General features: G+C 38.2%; 1 protein-coding gene across 2 annotated transcripts in view; it reads left to right on the top strand.

Annotated features, from left to right (window-relative positions):
- CARNMT1 (carnosine N-methyltransferase 1) overlaps positions 1-22,067 on the top strand; it is a 40,071-nt gene that overhangs the window by 12,538 nt on the left and 5,466 nt on the right. For both annotated transcript variants that reach the window (XM_025891375.2, XM_025891376.2), the window contains exons 4-6: positions 13,029-13,169; positions 14,124-14,302; positions 16,529-16,642. In XM_025891375.2, the coding sequence (XP_025747160.1) occupies positions 13,029-13,169; positions 14,124-14,302; positions 16,529-16,642 (434 nt within the window). The remainder of the gene's footprint in view (positions 1-13,028; positions 13,170-14,123; positions 14,303-16,528; positions 16,643-22,067) is intronic.

The following is a 22,067-nucleotide window of genomic DNA, read 5'->3' on the forward strand; positions in this document are numbered from 1 at the left end:
TGGTTAGAAGCAAGTCATAGATCCCTGTGCACACGAAAGGGAGGGGGTTATAAAAAAGTATGAACACCGGTAGGTGGGGGCCACTTTAGGGTCTGTGCCAGTTATTCCACATATGCCTCTAAGGGTTGTAGTGTTTTGTCTTCTTGCCAGCAATGTATGAAAGTGCCTGTTTACTCACAGCCTTGCCAAACATTGTTCTACCAAGCTTTTGAACTTTTGCCAATCTAATGGGTGGAGAAGCATATCTTGGCCTACTTCTCATTTGGATTTCTCGTTATGAATGAAATTATATGTTTGGGGGCCATTTTATACCTTGTTTTGAGAAATACATATTCATGCTTTTCCCCTCATTTAAAAAAGTTGAGGTGAGGATGCCTGGGTGGCTCAGTCATTAAGCATCTGCCTTCGGCTCAGGTCATGATCCGGGGTCCTGGGATCGAGTCCTGCATCAGGGAACCTGCTTCTCCCTCTGCCTGCCGCTTCTTCTGCTTGTGCGTGCTCTCTCTCTCTCTCTGACAAATAAATAAAATCTTTAAAAAAATAAAAAATAATAAAGTTGAAGTGAAATGCATAGAGCAAAAGTGATGTTTTTAAAGTAAACAATTTGATGGTATTTAGTAGATTCACAGTAGTGTATCCATCATCTCTACAGAGTTTGATAACATTTTCATGAACCCGGAGTAAATCCCATAACCAGTAGGTGGTTACTCCCCATTCTCCTTACCCCACCCCGACCTCTGTTTGTTAGAAGTTTGACTATGAGGTGCCTAGGTGTGGTTTTCTTTGAGTTTATCCTGCTTGGTGTTTGTTTTGCTTTGGAGGGTTTGGGTAGATATGTATCACCAAATCAAAGACTGCTCTTTTTTTTTTTCCCCTTCTGGGACTTGAGTTACTTGTATATGAAACAGCTTGACATTGTCTCTCAGGTGTCAGATGACTCTTTTCTCACGAACTCTTTATATTTTAGTTTGGATAATTTCTATTGACCTTACTTGAAATTTACTGATTGTTTATTATACCAGTCTGTTGATAAACTCATTGAAGGACTTAACTCTGATACCAAAATAAAAAAAAAATGCCTAGGACTTGCATATACCCATACATTTCCATGTGTGTATTCTCTCTGTGCTCACATATCCTATTTGTGCATGTGATCTACCTTTTCTACTTGATGCTTTAATGTATTTTTTATGGTTAGTTTTAAATCCCTGTTTGATGATTCCAACATATGTGATATTTGTAGGTCAGCTCTGATGCTGGTTTCCTAACAATGGGTTACATTTTCTTTCTGGTTTGCATGTCTCATTTTTTGTTGAATGCCAGGTGATGTATGAAAAGAATAGTAGAAACTGAAGTAAATAATATTGACAACTAGAAAAAAAGGCATGCCTCTTCTGCAAGCTGTGAACATGGGGGGATAAGTGAAAGTTGTGTTTTTAATTTTTAATATTATTACATGTGTTAGCTGCTCCAATTACCTAAGAAAAAATTGTCTATAAACCTTTCATCTAGAAATGTGGCAATGTAACAATTGTTGCTTTCTAGAAAATGAAATAGTTTCTAAGTTTTCATCTGCATCTCACCTTTTACTTCATGTACATTGATTTTAGTATCTTTCCTATGGTAGATTAATAGGAAGATCTTTGCAATATTAAGAAACACTCGGACTCTCAGGCATGAAAATATAGTTACTTCTTCAGCAGTAAATGAACTGTGTCCACAGGAAACCATTGGTCTATTGGAATTGTCATCTGCAAAGTAAAGGATTTGGGCTCTTGTATCATTTAGTCGGCCTTTAACAGGTAATGGCTGCTAATCCACCTGTTTTGGATCTCTACATGGGTATGCCATGTAGATTGTCTGTAGCTGGGTGCCATGAAAATCACCCATTGTTTTTTCCTCGTGGCCAGTACATTTTTGACGTGCTGTGCTATAATTACCTGCTGAACACACAGTTGAAGGGATAATAGATTCATTATAGACTTCTGATTCCTGTATCACTTAAAGCTTTCATTATCTTCATTCCATTGTTGGTGACAATTGTGACACTTCACTGATTTTGTTTTTTTTACACAAATTTATTTGACAGCACAAGCAGAGGAAGTGGGAGAGGATGAAGCAGGCTCCCCGCTGAGCAGGGAGCCCCACTTGGGGCTCGATCCTAGGACCCTAGGATCATGACCTGAGGTGAAGGCAGACCCTTAACCTACTGAGCCACCTCACTGATTTTCAATTCTAAAAATATTTCTTTAGTCTGATTTGTAGTGTTCTGGGTCTGAGGCCCAGAAATAACTCAGTGAGTAACATTGGAAGCACAGGTGAAATTATTATTCCAGCCATGTTATCACTCAAAAAAAAAAAAAAAAAAGCAGTGCTTCTAGTTCTTGTTTCTACATGTCCAAATATCTGATATACAAGATTGAGAAGTAATATAGGTAATAATTCACTGACTTTTTTTTAAAGATATAATGTAGGAAGTTTTCTAATGACATGTTTTTCTGGAAAGAAGTTTATTCATAGGCTTCAAATCTTCAAATACTTCAACTACTAGAAATGCTTGACGTGTATAGTACTCATTTGAGAAGCTTTTAATTTACATTTTTACTGTCCACAGACTTGTTAATGAATTTTGTATTCCCAGTTTTATCAGTGAGGATACAGTATGCTTGGGTTTCCTAATTTTTTATAACACTGACTCTTTTCTTTATGCTTTTTGTAGTCTTTATTATGGTTGGGTTGAAGATGACTTGTCAGAGATGAAATTGTGCGGTTTTTGTGATCTTTGCCCCCCCTTTTTTTTTGCTTGTATTGATTCTTTGTTGGATATATGATTTACAGATATTTTCTCCCAGTTCTGTAGGTTGTCTTTTCACTTTCTTGATGTCCATTGATGTACAAATTGTATAATTTTGGTGAAGTCCAATTTATCTATTTTTTCTTTTGGTGCTAGTGCTTTTCATGTCATGTTTATGAAATCATTGCCAAATCCGGTGTCATGAAGATTTTCCCCAGTACTTTCTTCTAAGAGTTTTATGGTTTTAATTTTTAAGTTTAGGTCTTTGATCCATTTTGAGTTCATTTTGTATGTGATATCAGGTAAGGGTCTAACTTCATTTTTTTACATATAGATATCTGGTTTTCCTAGCACCATTTGTTAAAAGACTGTCCTTTCCCCCATTGAATTGTCTTTGTACTATTGTTGAAAATTAATTGACTGTACATGTGAGGGTTTATTTCTGGGCTTTCTGTTCTATTCTGTTGGTGTGTACATTGGCCCTTATGGCCAATAGTATTTTAATTTCTGTAGCTTTTAAGTTTTGAAGTCAAGAAGCATAAGTCCTTCAATTTATTCTTTTTCAAGATAGTTTTGTCTATTTGGGGCCCCTTGCAATTCCCTATGAATTTCAGACAGCTTTTTCATTTTTGTGAAAAAGGCTATTGCAATTTTGTTAGGAATTGTGTTAAATATGTAGATTGGTTTGGATAGTATTGACATCTTAACAGTGTTAAATCTTCCTGTCCATGAACACGGAATGTCTATTTAGATCTTCAATTTCTTTCAGCACTGTTTTGTAGTTTTCAGTGTACAAGTCTTTCTTGACCTTGGTTAGATTTATTCCTTAAGTATTTAGTTCTTTTAGATGTAATTGTAAGTGGAATTGCTTTCTTAATTTCCTTTTGGATTATTCATTGCTGATGTATAGAAACACAGCTGATTTTTATGTGTTGATTGTGTAACCTTGCAACTTTGCTTAATTTGTTTATTACCCAGAGGAGCTTTCTTGTGGATTCTTTGCAATTTTCTACATACAGATTCAGAGCATCTGCAGATAGAAATGGTTTTTACCTCTTCCTTTCCCCCTTGAGAAGGTCTGGCCAAAACTTGTAGTACAGTGTTGAACAGCAGTAGTGAAAGGGGGCATCCTTACCATGTTCTGGGTCTTAGAGGGGAAACTTTCCTTCTTTTACCGTTGATTTTAGCTGTAGGTTTTTCATAAATACCCCTTAACATATTAAGGAATTTTTCCTCTATTCCTAGTGTCCTGAGCATATTTATCAAGAAAGAGTTACTGCATTTTATTAAATGTCTTTTCTGTGTCAGGTGAAACAATCCTGTTTCTTTCCCTTGTTCTGTTAATGTGATATATTACATTGATTGATTTTCTTATGTTGAACCACTCTTGCATTCCTTACATAAATTCCTTTTGGTTATGGTGAATAATCCTTTTAATATGTTGTTGGTTCAGTTTGCTAATATTTCGTCGAGGATTTTTACATCTGTAAAAAGGGTATTATTAATCTGTTCTCTTTTTCTTTTGTGAAAATTCTTGTGAATTTTCTTTTCCTGTGATATCTAATTTTGGTATCAGGATAATGTTGGCCTCATAGAATGAGTTATAGGAAATTCTTTAATTTTTTGGGAGTTTGAGAAGAATTGGTGTTCATTCATCTTTAAATATTTAATAGAATTTACCTCTAAAACCATCTGGTCAGACTTTTCTTTGTTGGGAGACATCTCTGCCTCTTTAACGATGGAATATTGAGGTGGCAATGTTGAAATATGCTTTTAATTTTACTTTAGGATATGAAGTCTTTCTCAATAATGCTTGTTTTGAAAACTGTAGGCTTTTTTTGGAATAAATAGTTAAAAATCACACAGTTTTTAAAAGTTACCTTTCTTTAATAAATGCTACAGGTCATTCTTTTTTATTTTTTATTTTTTTATTAAAGATTTTATTTATTCATGAGAGAGAGAGAGAGGGAGAAGGGAGAAGCAGCTCCCTGCTGAGCAGGGAGCCCGATGCAGGACTCGATCCCAGGACCCTGGGATCATGACCTGAGCCGAAGGCAGATGCTTAACCATCTGAGCCACCCAGGTGCCCATAGTCATTCTTTTTTTTAAAAAATTCTTATTAATAGTCCTACATTAAATATTCTACCACTGTTAGAATTATGATATAATTATTATGGACTTTTATAAACATCGATATATTGTAGGATGTATTGTTATATTGTAGGATGTTATATTCTTAAAGTTTCTAGTTGGTACTCTCTGTCAATGTATATATTCAGTGCTCTGCTCTAAAAATAATATATAATAGTTGAATAGCATCTGTGAACATAAAGTCCAGGTCTTTCTCAAAATTCAAAATATTTCTGTTTTTGAAATGTGGGTTATGAAGTAAGACATTACAATTGGAATGTACCAAAGTTTGCATATATTTGGAAGGCTAAAATGCCAGATGCTTATGTTAGCATCTTTCTAACACTTCCTTTCTTTCTCTTTTTTAAAGATTTTATTTATTTGACAGAGAGAGACACACAGTGAGAGAGGGAACACAAACGGGGGGAGTGGGAGAGGGAGAAGCAGGCTTCCCGCAGAGCAGGGAGCCCAATGCAGAGCAGGGAGCCCAATGCGGGCCTCAATCCCAGGACCCTGGGATCATGACCTGAGCTGAAGGCAGACGCTTAACGACTGAGCCACCCAGGCGCCCCCTAGCACTTTCAACATGACTTTGTTCATAGTCATTGAATCATGATCATTGAATCATGTATATTACCATGGTGTCCAAACAGCATAACAATGTCAGCTTTACCAAAGGGCATGCATGCTATTGTTAAAGGTACTTAGTGGACTGATACAGAGTATTACTTTACTGTTATCTATCTACTATTTTATTATCCTTATTGCTGCCGACAGATAGAATGTGGACTGGTGAGGAAAGAATGAATTAACTCTTAATGAATCTAATAGGTTATTTTATTTTATTTATTTATTTATTTTTTTTTTAAATAAGATTTTATTTATTTATTTGAGAGACACAGCGAGAGAGGGAACACCAGCAGGGGGAGTGGGAGAGGGAGAAGCAGGCTTCCCACGGAGCAGGGAGCCCGATGCGGGGCTCGATCCCAGGACCCTGGGATCATGACCTGAGCCGAAGGCAGACGCTTAAGGACTGAGCCACCCAGGCGCCCCTCTAATAGGTTATTTTAAAATAAAAGAATAATTTTTTTTGATTAGGTAAAACATACACAGTGTTAAAAATTTTTTAAACTTCACAATAAAGTCTCTTACAACTGTTACCCAGCCACCCATTTCCATTCCCTGAAAATAATCAGTATTATAAGAGCAGATAGGCAGATAAACTTGAAGTGAAGAGTGCCAAGATCTCTGTCAAACTTCTTTTTTGGTGCCATTCTTGGCCCCAATGGAAAATTTTCGTTATCTCTTCCTATGTCATTTGTTTTGCTTGTTTAATTTAGATTGGTTTCCTTATAGTTAATAAGATGAGCTATCAAAAAACCTTAAAAAAATAAAGCTAAAAAAACAGTAAAGTCCAGGGGCGCCTGGGTGGCTCAGTTGGTTAAGCGACTGCCTTCAGCTCAGGTCATGATCCCAGGGTCCTGGGATCGAGCCCTGCATCAGGCTCCCTGCTCAATGGGAAGCCTGCTTCTCCCTCTCCCACTCCCCCTGCTTGTGTTCCCTCTCTCGCTGTCTCTCTCTCTCTGTCAAATAAATAAATAAATAAACAATCTAATACACACTGTTACTCTCTTAAAAAAAAAACAAACAGTAAAGTCCATATCCATGTTAAAGGCATAATTTTGCCATAAAGAAGTAAACCCTTAGACCTGAAACAGGAACATTAATTACAACCCTTCAGTATCCAGGTTGATTCTTAGGTAAATCCTGGTCAACTTTGGGTCTCAGATGAATTTCCAGGATCCTCTTATGCCACAGTAAGCACATGGGAATTTGATGTCCTTAAACTTGGCTGGATTTGACTCAAATTTATGTCAGCTTGTATTTGTTCTTTTTGAAATTTCAGTAAAGGCTCTTTCTAACTGAGTTGTCTATAAAAGATAGTATACTTAAATATGTGTAGAATTAACCATACCTGTGTGCATTAAAATATTTTTTCCTATGAAAACACACTTGTCTTATTAATTTGTCCAATTTGTCTCTGTTTAGAGTTTTTATTTACTTTATTTTACTTTTTATTTTTCTTAAGTAGGCTCCACACCCAGTGTGGGGCTTGAACTCATGACACTGAGATAGAGAATTGGCTGCTCTGCTGACTAAGCCAGCCACACCACATGCCCCTATTTAGAGTTTTTTTTAAATGCCTGAGTTTGCAAGCACAAGCAGCTTTGAAGCCACAGAGTGACATCTATATTGGGGTCTGTTTGTTAATTAAGGAAATGCTATTTTAATTGTGCTGAATGCCAACCATTTCAGGAATTATTAGCCTCTAGTCTGTTTTGGTTTTAAATAGATTTGAACTGTACTTTAGTGAGCAGTTGCTCATTGAAATTAGCAATATAATTTTTCTTGAAGTATGAGCTCAAAATTTAAACTTTTTTCTCAAATATGAACATAAGCACAGTAACTTTTCATTTGATGGTCTGAGCAGTATGTATTGAGAGTTTCAGTTTTTCAAGTGACTGATCATGTTTGTGCTATAAAGTTTATAGTTGCTAAGGAAAGAGATTCTTAAGTTTGAGTCCTACCTGAAATGAAAAATCACAACCATGTGGAACCATATTCTTTTGTGAATCCGGAAAACTGTTGGGACTGTATTTTTATATCTTAATTTCATTAACCCAACCCATTTTAGAAGAAAATGAAGTGATACTTTGCGTGTGGGAGAAAAATCGATCATGTCTTTGCATTTCACTCCCAGAAGATAGAGATATATTATTGACCAGCTGAATATAGTTTTTCTTTCATAGAGTTGGACATTAGAAAAATATATGGTAAGCTTTAAAGAAGCGTTTTTTTCTACTTACATTAAAGAATATAAATCGTAATTTATAAAATGATTCTTTTAGCTAAAAGGAACCATTTAAGAAGAGAAAATGGAGGAAATGTAGACTGCCAAATAATGCAAGAGTAGAGACTGAAAATTTAGATTTATCCCTCATCCTGAAAGCCCTCTTAGACCAAAGACAAATATTTATTTCACATCTTTCAAACAAGATTTTAAGCTCTTAAAGTTCAGGATTTCAAGTGCTTATAAATCTAGAGTAATAACTCAGTGGAAAAACAATTGAAGACTAATAACCCAGTAGAAAAATAGTGTAAATAGTTTACAGAAAAAGAAATACAAGGTCTTCAATCTCATAAGAATATGCAAATGTGAAAACCACGCTAAGATGCCATTTTTTCACCTGTTACATTGCAAAGTTTAAAAGTTAAATAACTTACTAAAGGTATGAGGAAACATAGCTTGCTGAAGGAAGAATAAATCAGTAAAGTCTTTTGGAGGGCAACTTGGTAATATCTAACAGAAATTAAATTCATATCTTTTGACTCTTGGAATTCAATTTTGGGGAAGTTTTCTACAGATTCCTGCATGTGGAAGATCATTTATGCCAAGGATATTAGTTTTAACATTATAATAACAAAAGCTTGGGAAAAAATCTAAGTGTCCTTAATTAGATTTAGATACATTATGGTACAGTCATGCAGTGGAATATTTATTTAGTCATAACAGATTAAGGAAGCTCTGTGTACAAATAGGAAAGACGTTCAAGATTCATTAGGTCAGAGATGTCCAACTTTTTCTTAAAGGCCAGGCAGTAAATATTTTAGGCTATTCAGGCTGTGTAGTCACTGGGTACGACTCCGTTGTGGGACGCAGCATAGACAGTTTGTCTACGTGCACGACTGTGTTCCAGTAAAACCTTATTTACAAAAACAGGTGACTGGCCTGTGGGTCATAGAAAAACTTGGTATATAAACTATAACAGCAGTATGACGTGCTGAAATTATTGAGAATTGAATTCAATCCCCATGCCTGGGATATTTGGGAAAGACTTCAAAGATAACGTGATAATTTAAACTGAGTTTCTGTGGGTGTATAGGAGCTCTAAAGATTAAGGTGAGAAAGTATTTTCTAGAATTGGTGAGAAGTTATTTGATACATGGGAGTTCTTTGTTGAGAGTGGATGAAGAGGTAAACTGGGATATTTTTGAAGGGGCTAGACACTAAAGGGATTTATAACCCAGTTGTAGTTGGGTTTTTTTAAGATTTTATTTATTTATTTGAGAGAAAGAGCGCAGAAGCAGGGAAAGGGGCAGAGGGAGAGGGAGAAGTAGACTCTCCACTGAGCAGGGAGCCCAACATGGGGCTCCATCCGAGGATCCCAGGATCACGTGAGCCGAAGGCAGATGCTTAACAAACTGAGCCACCCAGCCACCCCCCATTTTCTACTTTGAATACAAAATATTTCAACACCTAGCTCTGTTAAACCTTGAAATTTTGCCGTACTTACTTCATTCAGGGTTTTGTTTTGTTTGTGTGTTTTTTTTAATGTATTTTCTAAAAGAAACATTACAGATACAGTTGAAACCATGCCCTGAAAAGCTCAGTATATTCTCTCCTTCCAGAGGTAACAACTAATATGAAGTTGTTACTCTGATCTTACCTTCCTACAATAACTACATGTTTATATACCTTTAAACAAAACATTTTATTGTTTATATTGTAAAAGCTCATAGAACAGGTTGTGGTGTCATTTCACAATTGGCTTTTGCTCAAAATTGTGTTTTTACTATTTCTCTGTGTGGATCAAGCACTGGTCAATGGAAATATAATGCAAGCCATATACGTTATTTTAAATTTTCTCATAGCCACATAAAAAGCCACAGGTGAAATTAATAATATACTTTAATAACCCAGTTTATCTGAAATATTATTTCAGCATAGTCTGTGAGATTATTAATGAGCTACTTTACATTCCTTTTTTATACTGAAATCCAGCATCTGTTTTGCACTCGCATCACATCAGACTAGCCACATTTTAAGTGTTCAATAGCCACAAGTGGTGAGTGGCTTTTATTGTACTGAGCAGAGAACTGCTGGAATTCAGACAGAACAGAACACTTCGAGTGCTTGAAAGTGTGCACACCCCTAACCGCCAGGGGTCAGCTAAGTGTCAGCTTGTGGACTCAAGAGAAGGTATTTTGTGTGTTGGAACATGCTAATCTGCAGCTGCAACGCAAAAACTATTCTGTGCGCGATAAAGGAAACCTCTCTAAGGAACCACATTTACTGCTGGTAATTGTTGGAGCACAGAATGTGGTACCAGCGTGGGCCACGGCCTGTTTAGATACATAGGAGCCCCACATTCTGTCCATATAAGTATACTCTCTTTCTTCTTGCTTGTCTGGAATAAACTGTTGAAACTTTTCCTGCTGTTATCAGGGGTGTCACATTTGTAGTAAATATACTGCTTCTCCATAGTTGGACCTTAATAACTAGGTAAACTTGTCTGCTTACTTATTTTTGCTAAGAATCTCCAGCGGCACCATTTGAGTACTGAGCCAGATATTATATGCCTCTATTCCCGGTTTTCTAAGTTTAGCCAAGCTTAAAGTCACAGCACACTAAAGGTCTATATGTAGACTTTATTTCCCTTATTTTCCACAGAAAAACCTTCATAGAAATGCCCTAGAGTTAACATGCAGTCATAGCAGGAACTGCCTATTAAAATGCTTTATTTTTATACACATTATAATTAGAGGGACTTTCCATTATGCTGTTAATGTCCCTCATATAATGACCCAATGAAAAAAAAAATCTGAGAACAAAAACTTAGGGAAAAATTCTCTCCATCGCCCTCGTTCATAGCTTGATTTTTTCCCTTTTTTTTTTTTTCTCAATTTTGGGCATTTGTTTTAATGTGTCTCCTTTTGTGTGCCCACAGAAATTCTTTTGTCATAATATAGATAATTGATAGATCTATCATAATCCTTGCTAACTCTTAATCAAGGGCCTTGATAAACAGTCTGCATTCCTCTGCTTGATGACAACCTTTTAATAGTTTTATACAGCACTTTCTGCCACAAGGGGGGGAAAGAGTTCTGTGGGCCTGTTTGGGTACGGAGAATTTGATAGTAGCAGTCATAAAGTTAACTTTGCATAAGCTGACAAAAAAAATTGTCAGTACCGTTATTAACACAACTTTGCCTTGGGGTTAGCATGATTTCTCATTTCTTCTTGGTAGTTTTTTACTCAGCTCATCAACCATCCAGATGTTATTAGTGATTATTTTTATGATTTAAATACTCTGAATTTACTTCTAAATCTTTACTTTTGTTGCATTACTTTGCCTTTTTTTTTTTTTTTTTTAATCTAAGGTGAGAACAGCCACTTGGGAAAAATGCATGTTTTGATGGGGCAAATGGGAACTGAGAAAAGAAAAGAGGTAATTCTGGGAGAGTACGGGTTTTGGTGGGTCTGATAGGAAGTGGAAGATGAGAGAGAGGCCCTGGGCAGGGTGCCACAGTGGCAGGTCCGTCATACAAAGGGTAGCATAGAGTACGGCCAGTAGCTTTTCAAATTCTCATACTAAAAATATATACTTTATATGCTTGTTAGATAACTGATACAGGTAGGTCTAAACCACATGAGAGGATGTTACCCATTCTCTTCATTAGAAATTTAATCAATTAAATCAATTAAAAATTAAAGTGTTCACACACAAACATTGTGTGTGATCTGAAATGAGAAGAAAGCATTTTATATGGCAGCTTGGCATCAGTTTGCTCATACCAAGTATTAAAGGATGTCTCCTAATCCTAATAAGCCTGTTGATCAGAAATCATTTTTTTTTTAAAGACTTTATTTATTTGACAGAGAGAGAGCGAGAGCAGGAACGCAAGCAGGGGGAGTGGGAGAGGGAGAAGCAGGCTTCCTGCCGAGCAGGGAGCCCGACATGGGGCTCGATCCCAGAACCCTGGGATCATGACCCGAGCTGAAGGCAGACGCTTAACAACTGAGCCACCCAGGCACCCCTGTCAGAAGTCATTTTTAACAAATTTTGGTTTATGTCTTACTGTATATTTAAAATTCACTAGTGAAATAAAGTAGACTTTGTTAAGGTTTTTATACAAATACATATATATTTAAGACTGGATGACCTGGGCCAAAATTGCCCTGTGACTGTATTTGTACACTGAATTTCCAAAAGCCCTGTAGTTCTGTTTGTTTCTTCTTGATTTCAGAGTGGGAAATGGCAGCGGTTACGATATGGGCCACTAGTAAAAAGCCCTGTTGCTGTTTGGAGCACACCAAACTTAAAGACCATGTAGTATAAAGATTTAAAAAAAAAAGAATTATCCACAGGGTAGATTTGGAAGTTGGTTATGATTTATGAACTAAATTTGGAGAATGCAGATAATAGTGAAATTCTTTGTAATTGATATGATGACAGCTGATTATACACATTTGCCTTTGGTTTTCTATAAGAATACCATTTTGGTTTCCTTAGGGTTATATTGATTGGCTGGAATTCCTGAGAAAGTCCCTTGCTTTGCTAAGGCTTTTTAGCCATTTGAAAGTGGATGGTGGATCTTAGAGTGAAGAGAATTTGTTTCTGTAGTGTGATGCCAATAAGTGAAGAGCAGTTGGGTTGTGAGTCTGTGATTTGGTGTGATGTACTTGCAATTAATTATGCTCAGTTAGAAGGCAAGTCCTCATTTTCCCCATGAGAATACCCTCCCTCCAAATTCTTTTGCCAGCGAAAATACGTAGGATCTTAAAGATATAACTAATGCATTAAAAATCTACATATATTTCATCTATTTAGTCACACAAACTGTTGTATTAGTTACAGAATTTAGAAATAATGTTTTGTTTCAGTGTCTCATGATAAAATGATTTTGTTCAATCTTTGTGTGTGCTGGGATCCCTTTGGGATAATTTGTCTTCTTGAGATAGTTGTTCAAGTGACAGCTACTATGGGGGTATGAGTGTCTTCTAAGTCTTTAGATATAAGGCGACTCCTTTTTTTCCTGAAAAGTATTTAGGGCATAAAACCCTCATCTGATATTTGAACATACGATAATTCCTCATGCCCTTATTTTTCATTTATATTTAGAAATATTTCTCAATTTTAAAAAGTCAATTTTGAGTGAGCTTATTCTTACTGAATATTTAAGTTTTTAGTTGTTAATGTGGATTTTGCCTTTTCTTTTTTTTCTTTGAGGGGTTGGACATAATTGCCTTATTTCATTTCAGGGATCCTTCTAAAGTAAATATTCTGGTACCTGGTGCTGGACTAGGAAGACTGGCCTGGGAAATAGCTATGCTAGGTTATGCTTGTCAAGGAAATGAATGGAGTTTTTTTATGCTCTTTTCTTCCAACTTTGTACTCAACAGGTATTTAATTTACTTTTTGCTGGAAATAGTAATTTCTCAGAATCAGATTGACTTACCTATTTTTGAACAATTCTGAATTTGAAGATAAATACAGAGTGTTTAATTATGATATATAATCATAAGTGTTTCTTATATTAAAATCGTTGCTTATACAAATTACCACTTTTAATTAGTTCTTAGTTAACAGAATGTTGAAACAGGATGGATAAGCGACTTTTTAGAAAATGTTGGGACATCCCATGAAACTGAAATGTTCCCTGTGCAGAATTTCGAGACTTTGGATGACCCAGGAAGGAGTGTTTTCTCATTGTTCCTTGACCTTCTTCACCCCTTTGTTTCTTCAGTGGAATAAGTGCAGTGTAGCAATCATAACTTTTTCCCTTAATCAGATTCTTACAAAATGGCCAAGTATGCTCATATGATTGAGTTGGAAACATCTCTCAGAATTTCTGTGGCCTCTTTTAGAAAATAATGGAAAAGAGTTGTTATTTTTAAAGCCAGAAGAGGTGCATTGGAAAAAATAACTAGCTGCCTTGTTTAAATAATATGTTGTCCAGTATGGGTTAGGGAATGGTGAGAAGGTAAAATGGAGAGAATGGGAATAGTTGGGCAGCAAACAAAACCCATACCACTTTTTTGAGAAAAGAGTTGGCCTGTTTTTCAGTTTGAAGTTTGGAAGTTTGGAAATACATTTTTTAAAATGTGAATGAACAACACATTTATATCTCTGAATTTACTTTAATTTTTTTCCTGTCTTTTAATTCATGATTGGTTACTCATCTACATACGTGTATATGTGCATTTTCAGATAATTGGTTGGGGTGTAGTGGTAACATCTTAAGTATTAATGAATTATATAAGTAAATCTTTAATCAGATTATATTTTAGTATTTAAAGTAGATTTTCTTGGTAAAATTTTTAGTTAACACTGAATTTTGTGCTCATATTTTGCAGATGTTCTGAAATTAATAAATATAAGCTTTATCCCTGGATCCATCAGTTTAGCAATAACCGGAGGTCAGCTGATCAGATTCGACCCATCTTTTTCCCTGATGTTGATCCCCACAGTCTTCCTCCTGGTTCTAATTTTTCTATGACAGCAGGAGATTTTCAGGAGATCTACTCAGAATGCAGTAAGTCCAAAACAAGCATTTAAAAGTTCTTGTTCTTTATTCTAAATTTAATGAGCTAATTTTATACTAAGCCAAAGTATTGGTCATTCATTTTGATAACAGAATATAAGATATGCTTCAGTGGCAAGTTAGGATATTTTCAAAGGCCTCTATAAGGGAATGATGGGAAATATAAAGAAGTATAAGATCCCACCATTAAGAAATACAGAATCTGTTGGATCTATTAATATAAGACACATGTGAAAAGAGTTCATGAATAATGAATATAATAAAGGTAAAAGATTAGTGTGGGAAAGGAGATCTTTGTAGAGAGAAGGCTGTGACTTCAAGAATAGGGAGACAGGGGCGCCCGGGTGGCTCAGTCAGTTAAGTGTCTGCCTTCAACTCAGACCATTATCCCAGGGTCCTGGGGTCGAGTCCTCCATCAGGCTCCCTGCTCAGCTGAGAGCCTGCTTCTCCCTCTCCCTCTGCTGTTCCCCCTGCTTGTGCACACTCGCTCGCTCTCTTACTCTCTGTCAAATTAATAAATAAAAATCTAAAGAAAAAAGGAAGAGGGAGGCAGAGGTAGGAAAATATAAATGAATAAGGTAATCAGGGATGGTGGGATAGCCTGATTGGAAGGAAAAGAGAGGTTGGTTTGGTAGTTTAATGGGAGATATGGCTAGAAAAGTAGGTTGGTTCCAGATTGTAGAAGACCTTTAAAATCAGGCTATGAAGTTGGGACTTCATCTTGGCAAACTGTTGAAGTTTGAGCTAGCATTAGAGAAAGGGAGATGGTAATGGAGAGATGGGTGGTGGTGGGGGGAGTGGATTAGCTTTAGTAAAAGGAAGAAGAAAAATAGTATCCTAAGAGGTCAGCAAGATCATTCATTCAACAAATTTATTTGAGCACCTGCTAAGTCCCAGGTATGTTCTAGGCATGGGGAAGAGCAGCGAGCAAAGCAAAGTTCCTGGTCACGGAATCTGTGTTCCAATAGGGAGAGAGGGGCAGTAACAAATTTAATATTGTAAGGAAGAATACCAAGGCAGGGTAACAGGAATACAGAGTGACTGGGGAGAGGCTGCCATTTATAGAATTATCAGGGAAGGCTCTCTAAGCAGAACTTTAAAAAAAATGTTGAGCAGAGAACCTCGAAAAAGTGAAGAGGCAAACCATTAGATATTTGGGGGGAAATGTTGCAGACAGAAGCGGTGGCAAGGGAAGAACTATTCAGGGTAGGGAGGATGCTTGTTCTGCTCAACGAAGAGCAAGAAGCCACTTTGGCTGGGGTGTAGTGAGCAGCGGGTGCAGTGGTGGGAGGTCAGGTTGGGGAGGGTTTGGTGAGGCTGACTTTGATTGTACTCAGAGAGGTGGGAAACCATTGGAGGGACTCGAGCAGGGGAGTAACAAGATAGTCAAGTTTTTGTTTATTTTTCCCTGAACTCTGACATTGGGAAAACCTGTATTCTGAAAGTAGAAAGAGAGAGATGGAAAATGTTAGGTGCTGGGGATAGGATAGAGAGAAAGTTCTCAAAAGAGAAGTGACATAATGGAAAACAGTCACTTAGGCGAGTACAGGTGACCTTGTTCTGTAGCAGGGCTTGAGAGAGCAGATGGTGAAGGTCATCCTCGGTGGGATCAGTGCCTTTATGGCACCGAGATTTGTAGAATCCAGCCTCTGTCCCTGGATTGTGCCCTGCCACGACCTCCATGGGGCACTGACAGCCTCGTTCCCCTTTTCCACTGATAATCCGCTGATTATCTGAAGTACTGGTGAACGGTTTAAGTATTTTTATGCCATTTGTTTCTCACTTGGCAACAAGTGCATACAGCCTTTCTGAAACTTGCCAGAATTGGTGGTTAACAGTGGCTTAAATCACGGTTTAAAATTCAAATGACAATTACATCATCTTAAGCAATTTGACATGAAGGCTGGACATTGAGTAGATTATAAACAAAACTCTTACAAGTACCATTTAGTAAAGACACCTAGTTATATAGGCTATCAAAAATGGTTTCCAAAGTGATTATCAAATTATTAGTAAAAACTTCCATGAACTTAGTGAAGCATCTCATAAATGATTGTTTGGTTACCCTAATTACCTTGTTGGTTGGAAGAGTTTAGCTTCTGTATTCCTCCAGTTAAATGAAATATTCGTAATCTGTAAGAGGTAACATTGTAGAAGTAATTAGAAGGAAAGGCAACGTAACATAATGAATGTAGTAATGTGGTTTTCCTCGAATAGATACCTGGGACTGTATTGCTACCTGTTTCTTCATAGACACAGCTCACAATGTTATTGATTATATTGACACAATATGGAAAATACTCAAGCCAGGTGGAATTTGGATAAATCTAGGTAAGTTCCTCAGTGTTTATTAGAGTCTTATACATGAATCTGAGTACTTATAGCTGTCCTCTGTTTGGTAACTTTACGTACCAGATGTTCACAAAGGTGATAGGTTGTATCATTTCCTTTAGACTGTATCCCAGTTAGTGTGGAGTTCATCTCAAAGCAGTGGCAGCCCCAAGAGATAACACCTTGTTGGAGTCCGTGGGCGTCAGGATCGGTCTAGTCTTGTTGGGTTATGTCATGTGCTCTTTTTTTAATGATTGGACTTCACCGCAGATTTTGCCATTAGGACTAAGACTAGAGATAGAAATAGATCTTTTCAAACTTCTCTCTAGAATTTCATGGGACAGATGAGAGTGGCTGTAAAATGCAACCATAATACGGAAGTTATCCCAAACCTTAGGTCCTCTTTCAAAGGATTCACTTCTTTAAAGTAAGTTTCCTCAAAAATTTCCCAAGGAATGATTGAAATGTGATACAGTTGACCCTTTAACAGTGTGGGCCTTAGGGATGCTGACTCCTTGCACAATCAAAAATCTGTGTATAACTTTTGACTCCCCAAAAGCTAACTACTGTTAGCCTGCTGTTGACCAGAAGCCTACTGATAACATAAACAATTAGTGTGTATTTTATATACTACATGTATTATATACTGTATTCTTGCAGTAAATTAAGCTAGAAAAAAGAATGTTACTAAGAAAATCATAAGGAAGAGAGAATACATTGACAGTATTGTGCTGTATTTTTATCAACAAAACAAAACGTGTAGAAGCAGACCTGTGTAGTTAGAACCTGTGATGTTCAAGGGTCAACTGCATTACCACTGTGGGTGAGCAAATGCCTTATTGAATCTCAAAACAACCCTATGTTGAGATGGTATTTTTATAGTTGATGAGTCTGAATCTCGCTGTAAGTAACTAGCAGTGGCGTCCCGGAGCTTATATATATGGCAGAGACAGGCTCACAGCTCAGATCCAACCCCTTAAATGCCTAACCAGATAATTCGGCAGGCTCATCCTGGGCCTAACAGTTCGTGTTAATTATGTAATATTTCTGACTCCGATTACTGAGTTGTGGTAAGGTTTCATGTATTTCCAAAGCATTAACTTTCACAGAAAGAACTTTTCTTTTTGAACTTTTATTTTAATTGGTTCATTAATATTTTACTTAGTTATGTAATAACAGTAATTTTAACTGCCCGGAACAAATAAAATTGGCTCTTCATAAGCCTACTGTTTGATAAGAGCAGACATGCTGGGCCGTGCTGTGATCTGTCCCAGGCATGAGGTAATAGGGCACTTGGGTTAGGGGGGAAGGTCAATTAGGAGAGCTTCTACTCTTCATACCGCAGAATTCCAAAACAATTCTGAGCATTGGAATAATGGAGAAGCATAGTCCTTAAAAATAGTTATTTGGAAAGTTAGTACTTCCCAAATAAAATTCTTTACATGTATAAGCTGAAGAATTTAAAAAATGATGATTCTCTTAGACTGGTGAGCTTTGGGTATCTGTTCAGAAGAGTGTTCTTACTCTTCATGCCCTGTGCTCATCCCTTACTCGGTGTGATTCCTACCGTGGCTCCTCCTATTCTTTCATTCCCCAATCTGTATCTCTGGTCCAAATATCTGTCATGGTCCAAGCCACTATGTGCCAACTTGGATACTTCCAAAATCCAAGAAAACCCCTTGTCTTTTCAGATCCATCGTTGACGCAGATTCCCCCAACCAGAAACCTGTGCGTCCTCCTTTCCCCTCTACTTCCTCACCATCTGCACGCAGTCAGTCCACAAGGCATGTCTCCTAAAGCTCCTCCGTAGGTCTGGAATTTCCTTCTGTCCCAGGGTTTCTCAGCAGTGGTACCGTTGACATTTGGGGCTGGATTGTTCTTCATGCAGAGGGTGTGGAGGGGGAGGGTTGTCCTGCTCACTGTGGAATGGTGAGCGGCATTCCTGGCTTCTGCTTATTCGATTGCAGCAGGACCACCCCAGTTGTGATGACGGAAACGCAAAATCAACCCAGTTGAGAACCATTGTTCCAACCTCATGCTAGTTCCTTAGTTCAGGCCCTCATCACTGCTTGCCTGGATTACTGCAACAGTTCCATTGGGGTAGCCCCACCTTCAAGTTGTCTCCAACCCTTTGTGCCTCTTTTAGTCCTCTGTATGTTACCACCAGAATGATCCTCCTAACACATGAATCTATTCCTGTCATACTCCCTACATAAAGTTCTAGCTTTCTAGATACCCGAAACGCTCCAGGGTTGGGCTTAGTGCCCTTTGTGATCTTTGTGTCTTAGCTTCGTTATTTCTGTTTTGTCACTGCCCCGGCCCTGACTGCAGATGCCCTTTCTCTTTTCCCTCTCTTCTCATGTTGGCTTTTTCCTGGGTGCTCTTAACACTCAGCTAAGGTGATCCTTTCAGGCTGGAATAAATGTTTGTTGTATTCCTCTTTTATATTCTCACAGAATCCGTGAGCATTTAACACAACATGGTGTTGCCACCCATATGTTTTTGTTTTCTCTAGTAGTCTCTGAGCTCAGTGAGGGCTGGAAGCTAATACTCGCTCTTTACCTCCTGCAGAGCCTGATGACCAGTGGCTCTTCATTAACTTCTGTGTATGAGTGTATTGTTTCAAAATTTGAAGGCAGAAGCAAAGTAATGTTAAGATGCCACAGAAGACTGGCTGCCAGGAGACAGGACAAAGTGGCATTTCTTTAGTAAATTGGTAACATTCCCATGGTTTTGGCGTCAGTCAGATGGGCCTGGAAAAATAATTTTATCTGTAAACTGAGAGTGCATCAGCCCCTGGGGGACGATTTCACCCTAACCATGCTGACACAAGACCTTAACGTCACTATATTCCTAGAGAGTGAGAACGGTCCCTGCTAGCCATATGGAATACTGAAAAGCTACATTGGAAGTTAAATTATAGTGAAGATATTGTCTACATTCTATGAAATCACAAGTGGGAATATTGTTAATTTAAAAACCTCTTTAAGGGGGATCTGAAGTACTCTAATATTCCTCAGGTTAGGGAAAGCTAGTGAGAGTGAGCTTTTTAAGGTAACTGTTTGCCTGTGTCCTTTGGGAAGGGCTATGATTTAGCAAAATGTAGAAAAGTGCCTGTGCATCCTGTTCTTCAGTTTTTCGTGGTGACCCTTAAACCCATGTATGTGTAATTTATTGTACAGCCTGTGTGTGGGTGTGCATATGCATGCACTGATGCGTTTATAGTCCAGTAGTGGAGGGCAGGCAATTAGCAGACGGAATCTAACTTCATCTGGAAGAATAAACAGGTTAAAGTACTAAAAAGAAAGACCCGCCGTTTTTTCCTTCCTATGTGAGAAAAAACCCAGTTCTTCTCTGTGTGTCTCCTTTATTCCTCATATAATAAAACACTCAGACGTCTGACACGTCTAGTCACCAAATGGGGGTTTTTTCCTCTACAAGCGATTCTCTGTGATACCAGCCGGGTGCCCTGCACTTTTAACTCCTGATACTGTCTACCTGGAGATACTGTGAGATACCCCAGGTGAAGGGTTCAGTCTCACAGGACCCTCTCCCTCCACTCTCACAACTTCAGACGCTAGCCACAAACTGTCACCTGTGCTTCTGACCAACTGTAGATCTATAGGCTGCAGATTGGAGGTTCCAACAACCCCCTCTTTGGGTTTGATTGCTACAGTGGCTCATGGAACTTAGGGAAACACATAGGTTGACCATTTTATTAAAGGATATGAAGGATCCAGATGAACATCCAGATGGAAGAGATGCATAGGGCAGAGGATCTGGGAAGGGGTATGGAGCTTCCATGCTCTGTCCTGGTGTTGCCACTGTCCCAGCACCTCCACATGTTCATCCCAGTAGCTCTCTAGAACTCCGTGCTTTTGGGATTTTATGGAGGCTTCATCATGTAGGCATGATCAGTCATTCCATTTTAGCCCTTCTCCCTTTCTTAAGAGAATAGTGGGGCAAGGCTGAAAATCCAAGCTTCTAACCATGGGTTGGTCTCTTTGGTGACTAGGCCTCATCCAGTAGCTGTCCAGGAGCCCCGTGTCAGGGACCAGAGTCAGAGGCCTAATATTTGAACAAAAGATGTCCTAGTGTTCTTATCACTTAGGAAATTACAAGGGTTTCAGGAGCCCGGTGCCAGAGACCAGTGTGTATATTTTCTGTCATCTCACAAGTACCAAAGGAGAGCTTTATAAAGTGTAATGAGTCCTAACAAGTTTTCAAGCATTCTAAAGTTGGATATTTTCTGAAGCATGAGAGGTTTCCTGTAAAAGGTAGATAAGGGACACATTACCTCCTTTACACACTGAGACCTTGTTACAGTGGTTGTAAAAATAGAAAAAGGGTCTAAAACAATGTCAGAGAATGGCAGGGAGGTCATCAGGAGACAGCAAAATGTGACATTTTTTCAGATGGGGTAGCTGGGTGAGTTTTGCAAAAAAACCCAGTGTGAACAGAGTTGGTTGAGCTGCAGTAACCCTGGAAAATGCCTGGCTCTATGGAGGACCTGGGATAATTCTGGAATATGAGTGACTATATGCGGAAGAACAGAAGTTGAAGATCTTGACCCCTATGTAACCAAGTAACCAAGATGCCTACCTTATGCCTGTTCCAGTCCATGCTCAGACAAAGACCAGAAGTTTAATTTACTGGAAAAAGTGAATGGGAAAGAATACAATTTATGAAGACATGACCTAGTAGACAGTGAGGGTGAGATGTAGGACAGAAAAGAAGGAGATTGGAAAATGAGCGGGCGGTGACCACACCCCCCCCCGACCTGAACTCACAAGAGCTCCCTACCCAGCCATAGAACTTTTTGCTGAGGTTTGAGTGCCAGCTCGTTTGTTTTGAACAATTGTAAGCCATGTTTCTTTAAGTGGGCATTTCAAGACAGCTACCACAAGCTTTCTTCTAGTTAATGTGTATCTTTTTCTTTATCTTAAATCCTTTCTATATCTTTGTTTTAGATGTGTCTTAAAAACAGCATAGTTACCTTTTGTTATCCAATATAACAGTCTCTCTTAACTGGAATTTTTAGAACCTTAAGGAGATAAATGGTTTAAATTAACTTGTCCCAGATTTGGCATGTGGGACCTCCTTCTGTGTCTGTTTGACATGTCCCTGTCCCTGTTTGAGCGCCTCCTTTCTGGCACCACCAGTGCTCCAAGCTCTCGTACTCTCTCTGTCAGGCCCTGAAAGCAGCCATTCTCCCCCACCCCCCAAGGATCCCTGGTTCTTTTTGTTTGTTTGTTTTTTAAAGATTTTACTTATTTATTTGACAGAGACACAGCAAGAGAGGGAGCACAAGCAGGGCGAGTGGGAGAGGGAGAAGCAGGCTTCCTGCCGAGCAGGGAGCCTGATGTGGGGCTCGATCCCAGGACCCTGGGATCATGACCTGAGCCGAAGGCAGATGCTTAACGAC

This window comes from Callorhinus ursinus, unplaced genomic scaffold (genome assembly GCF_003265705.2).
Source record: "Callorhinus ursinus isolate GAN/ISIS: 27379988/994484 unplaced genomic scaffold, GSC_fseal_2.0 scaffold28, whole genome shotgun sequence".
Taxonomy (NCBI): domain Eukaryota; kingdom Metazoa; phylum Chordata; class Mammalia; order Carnivora; family Otariidae; genus Callorhinus; species Callorhinus ursinus.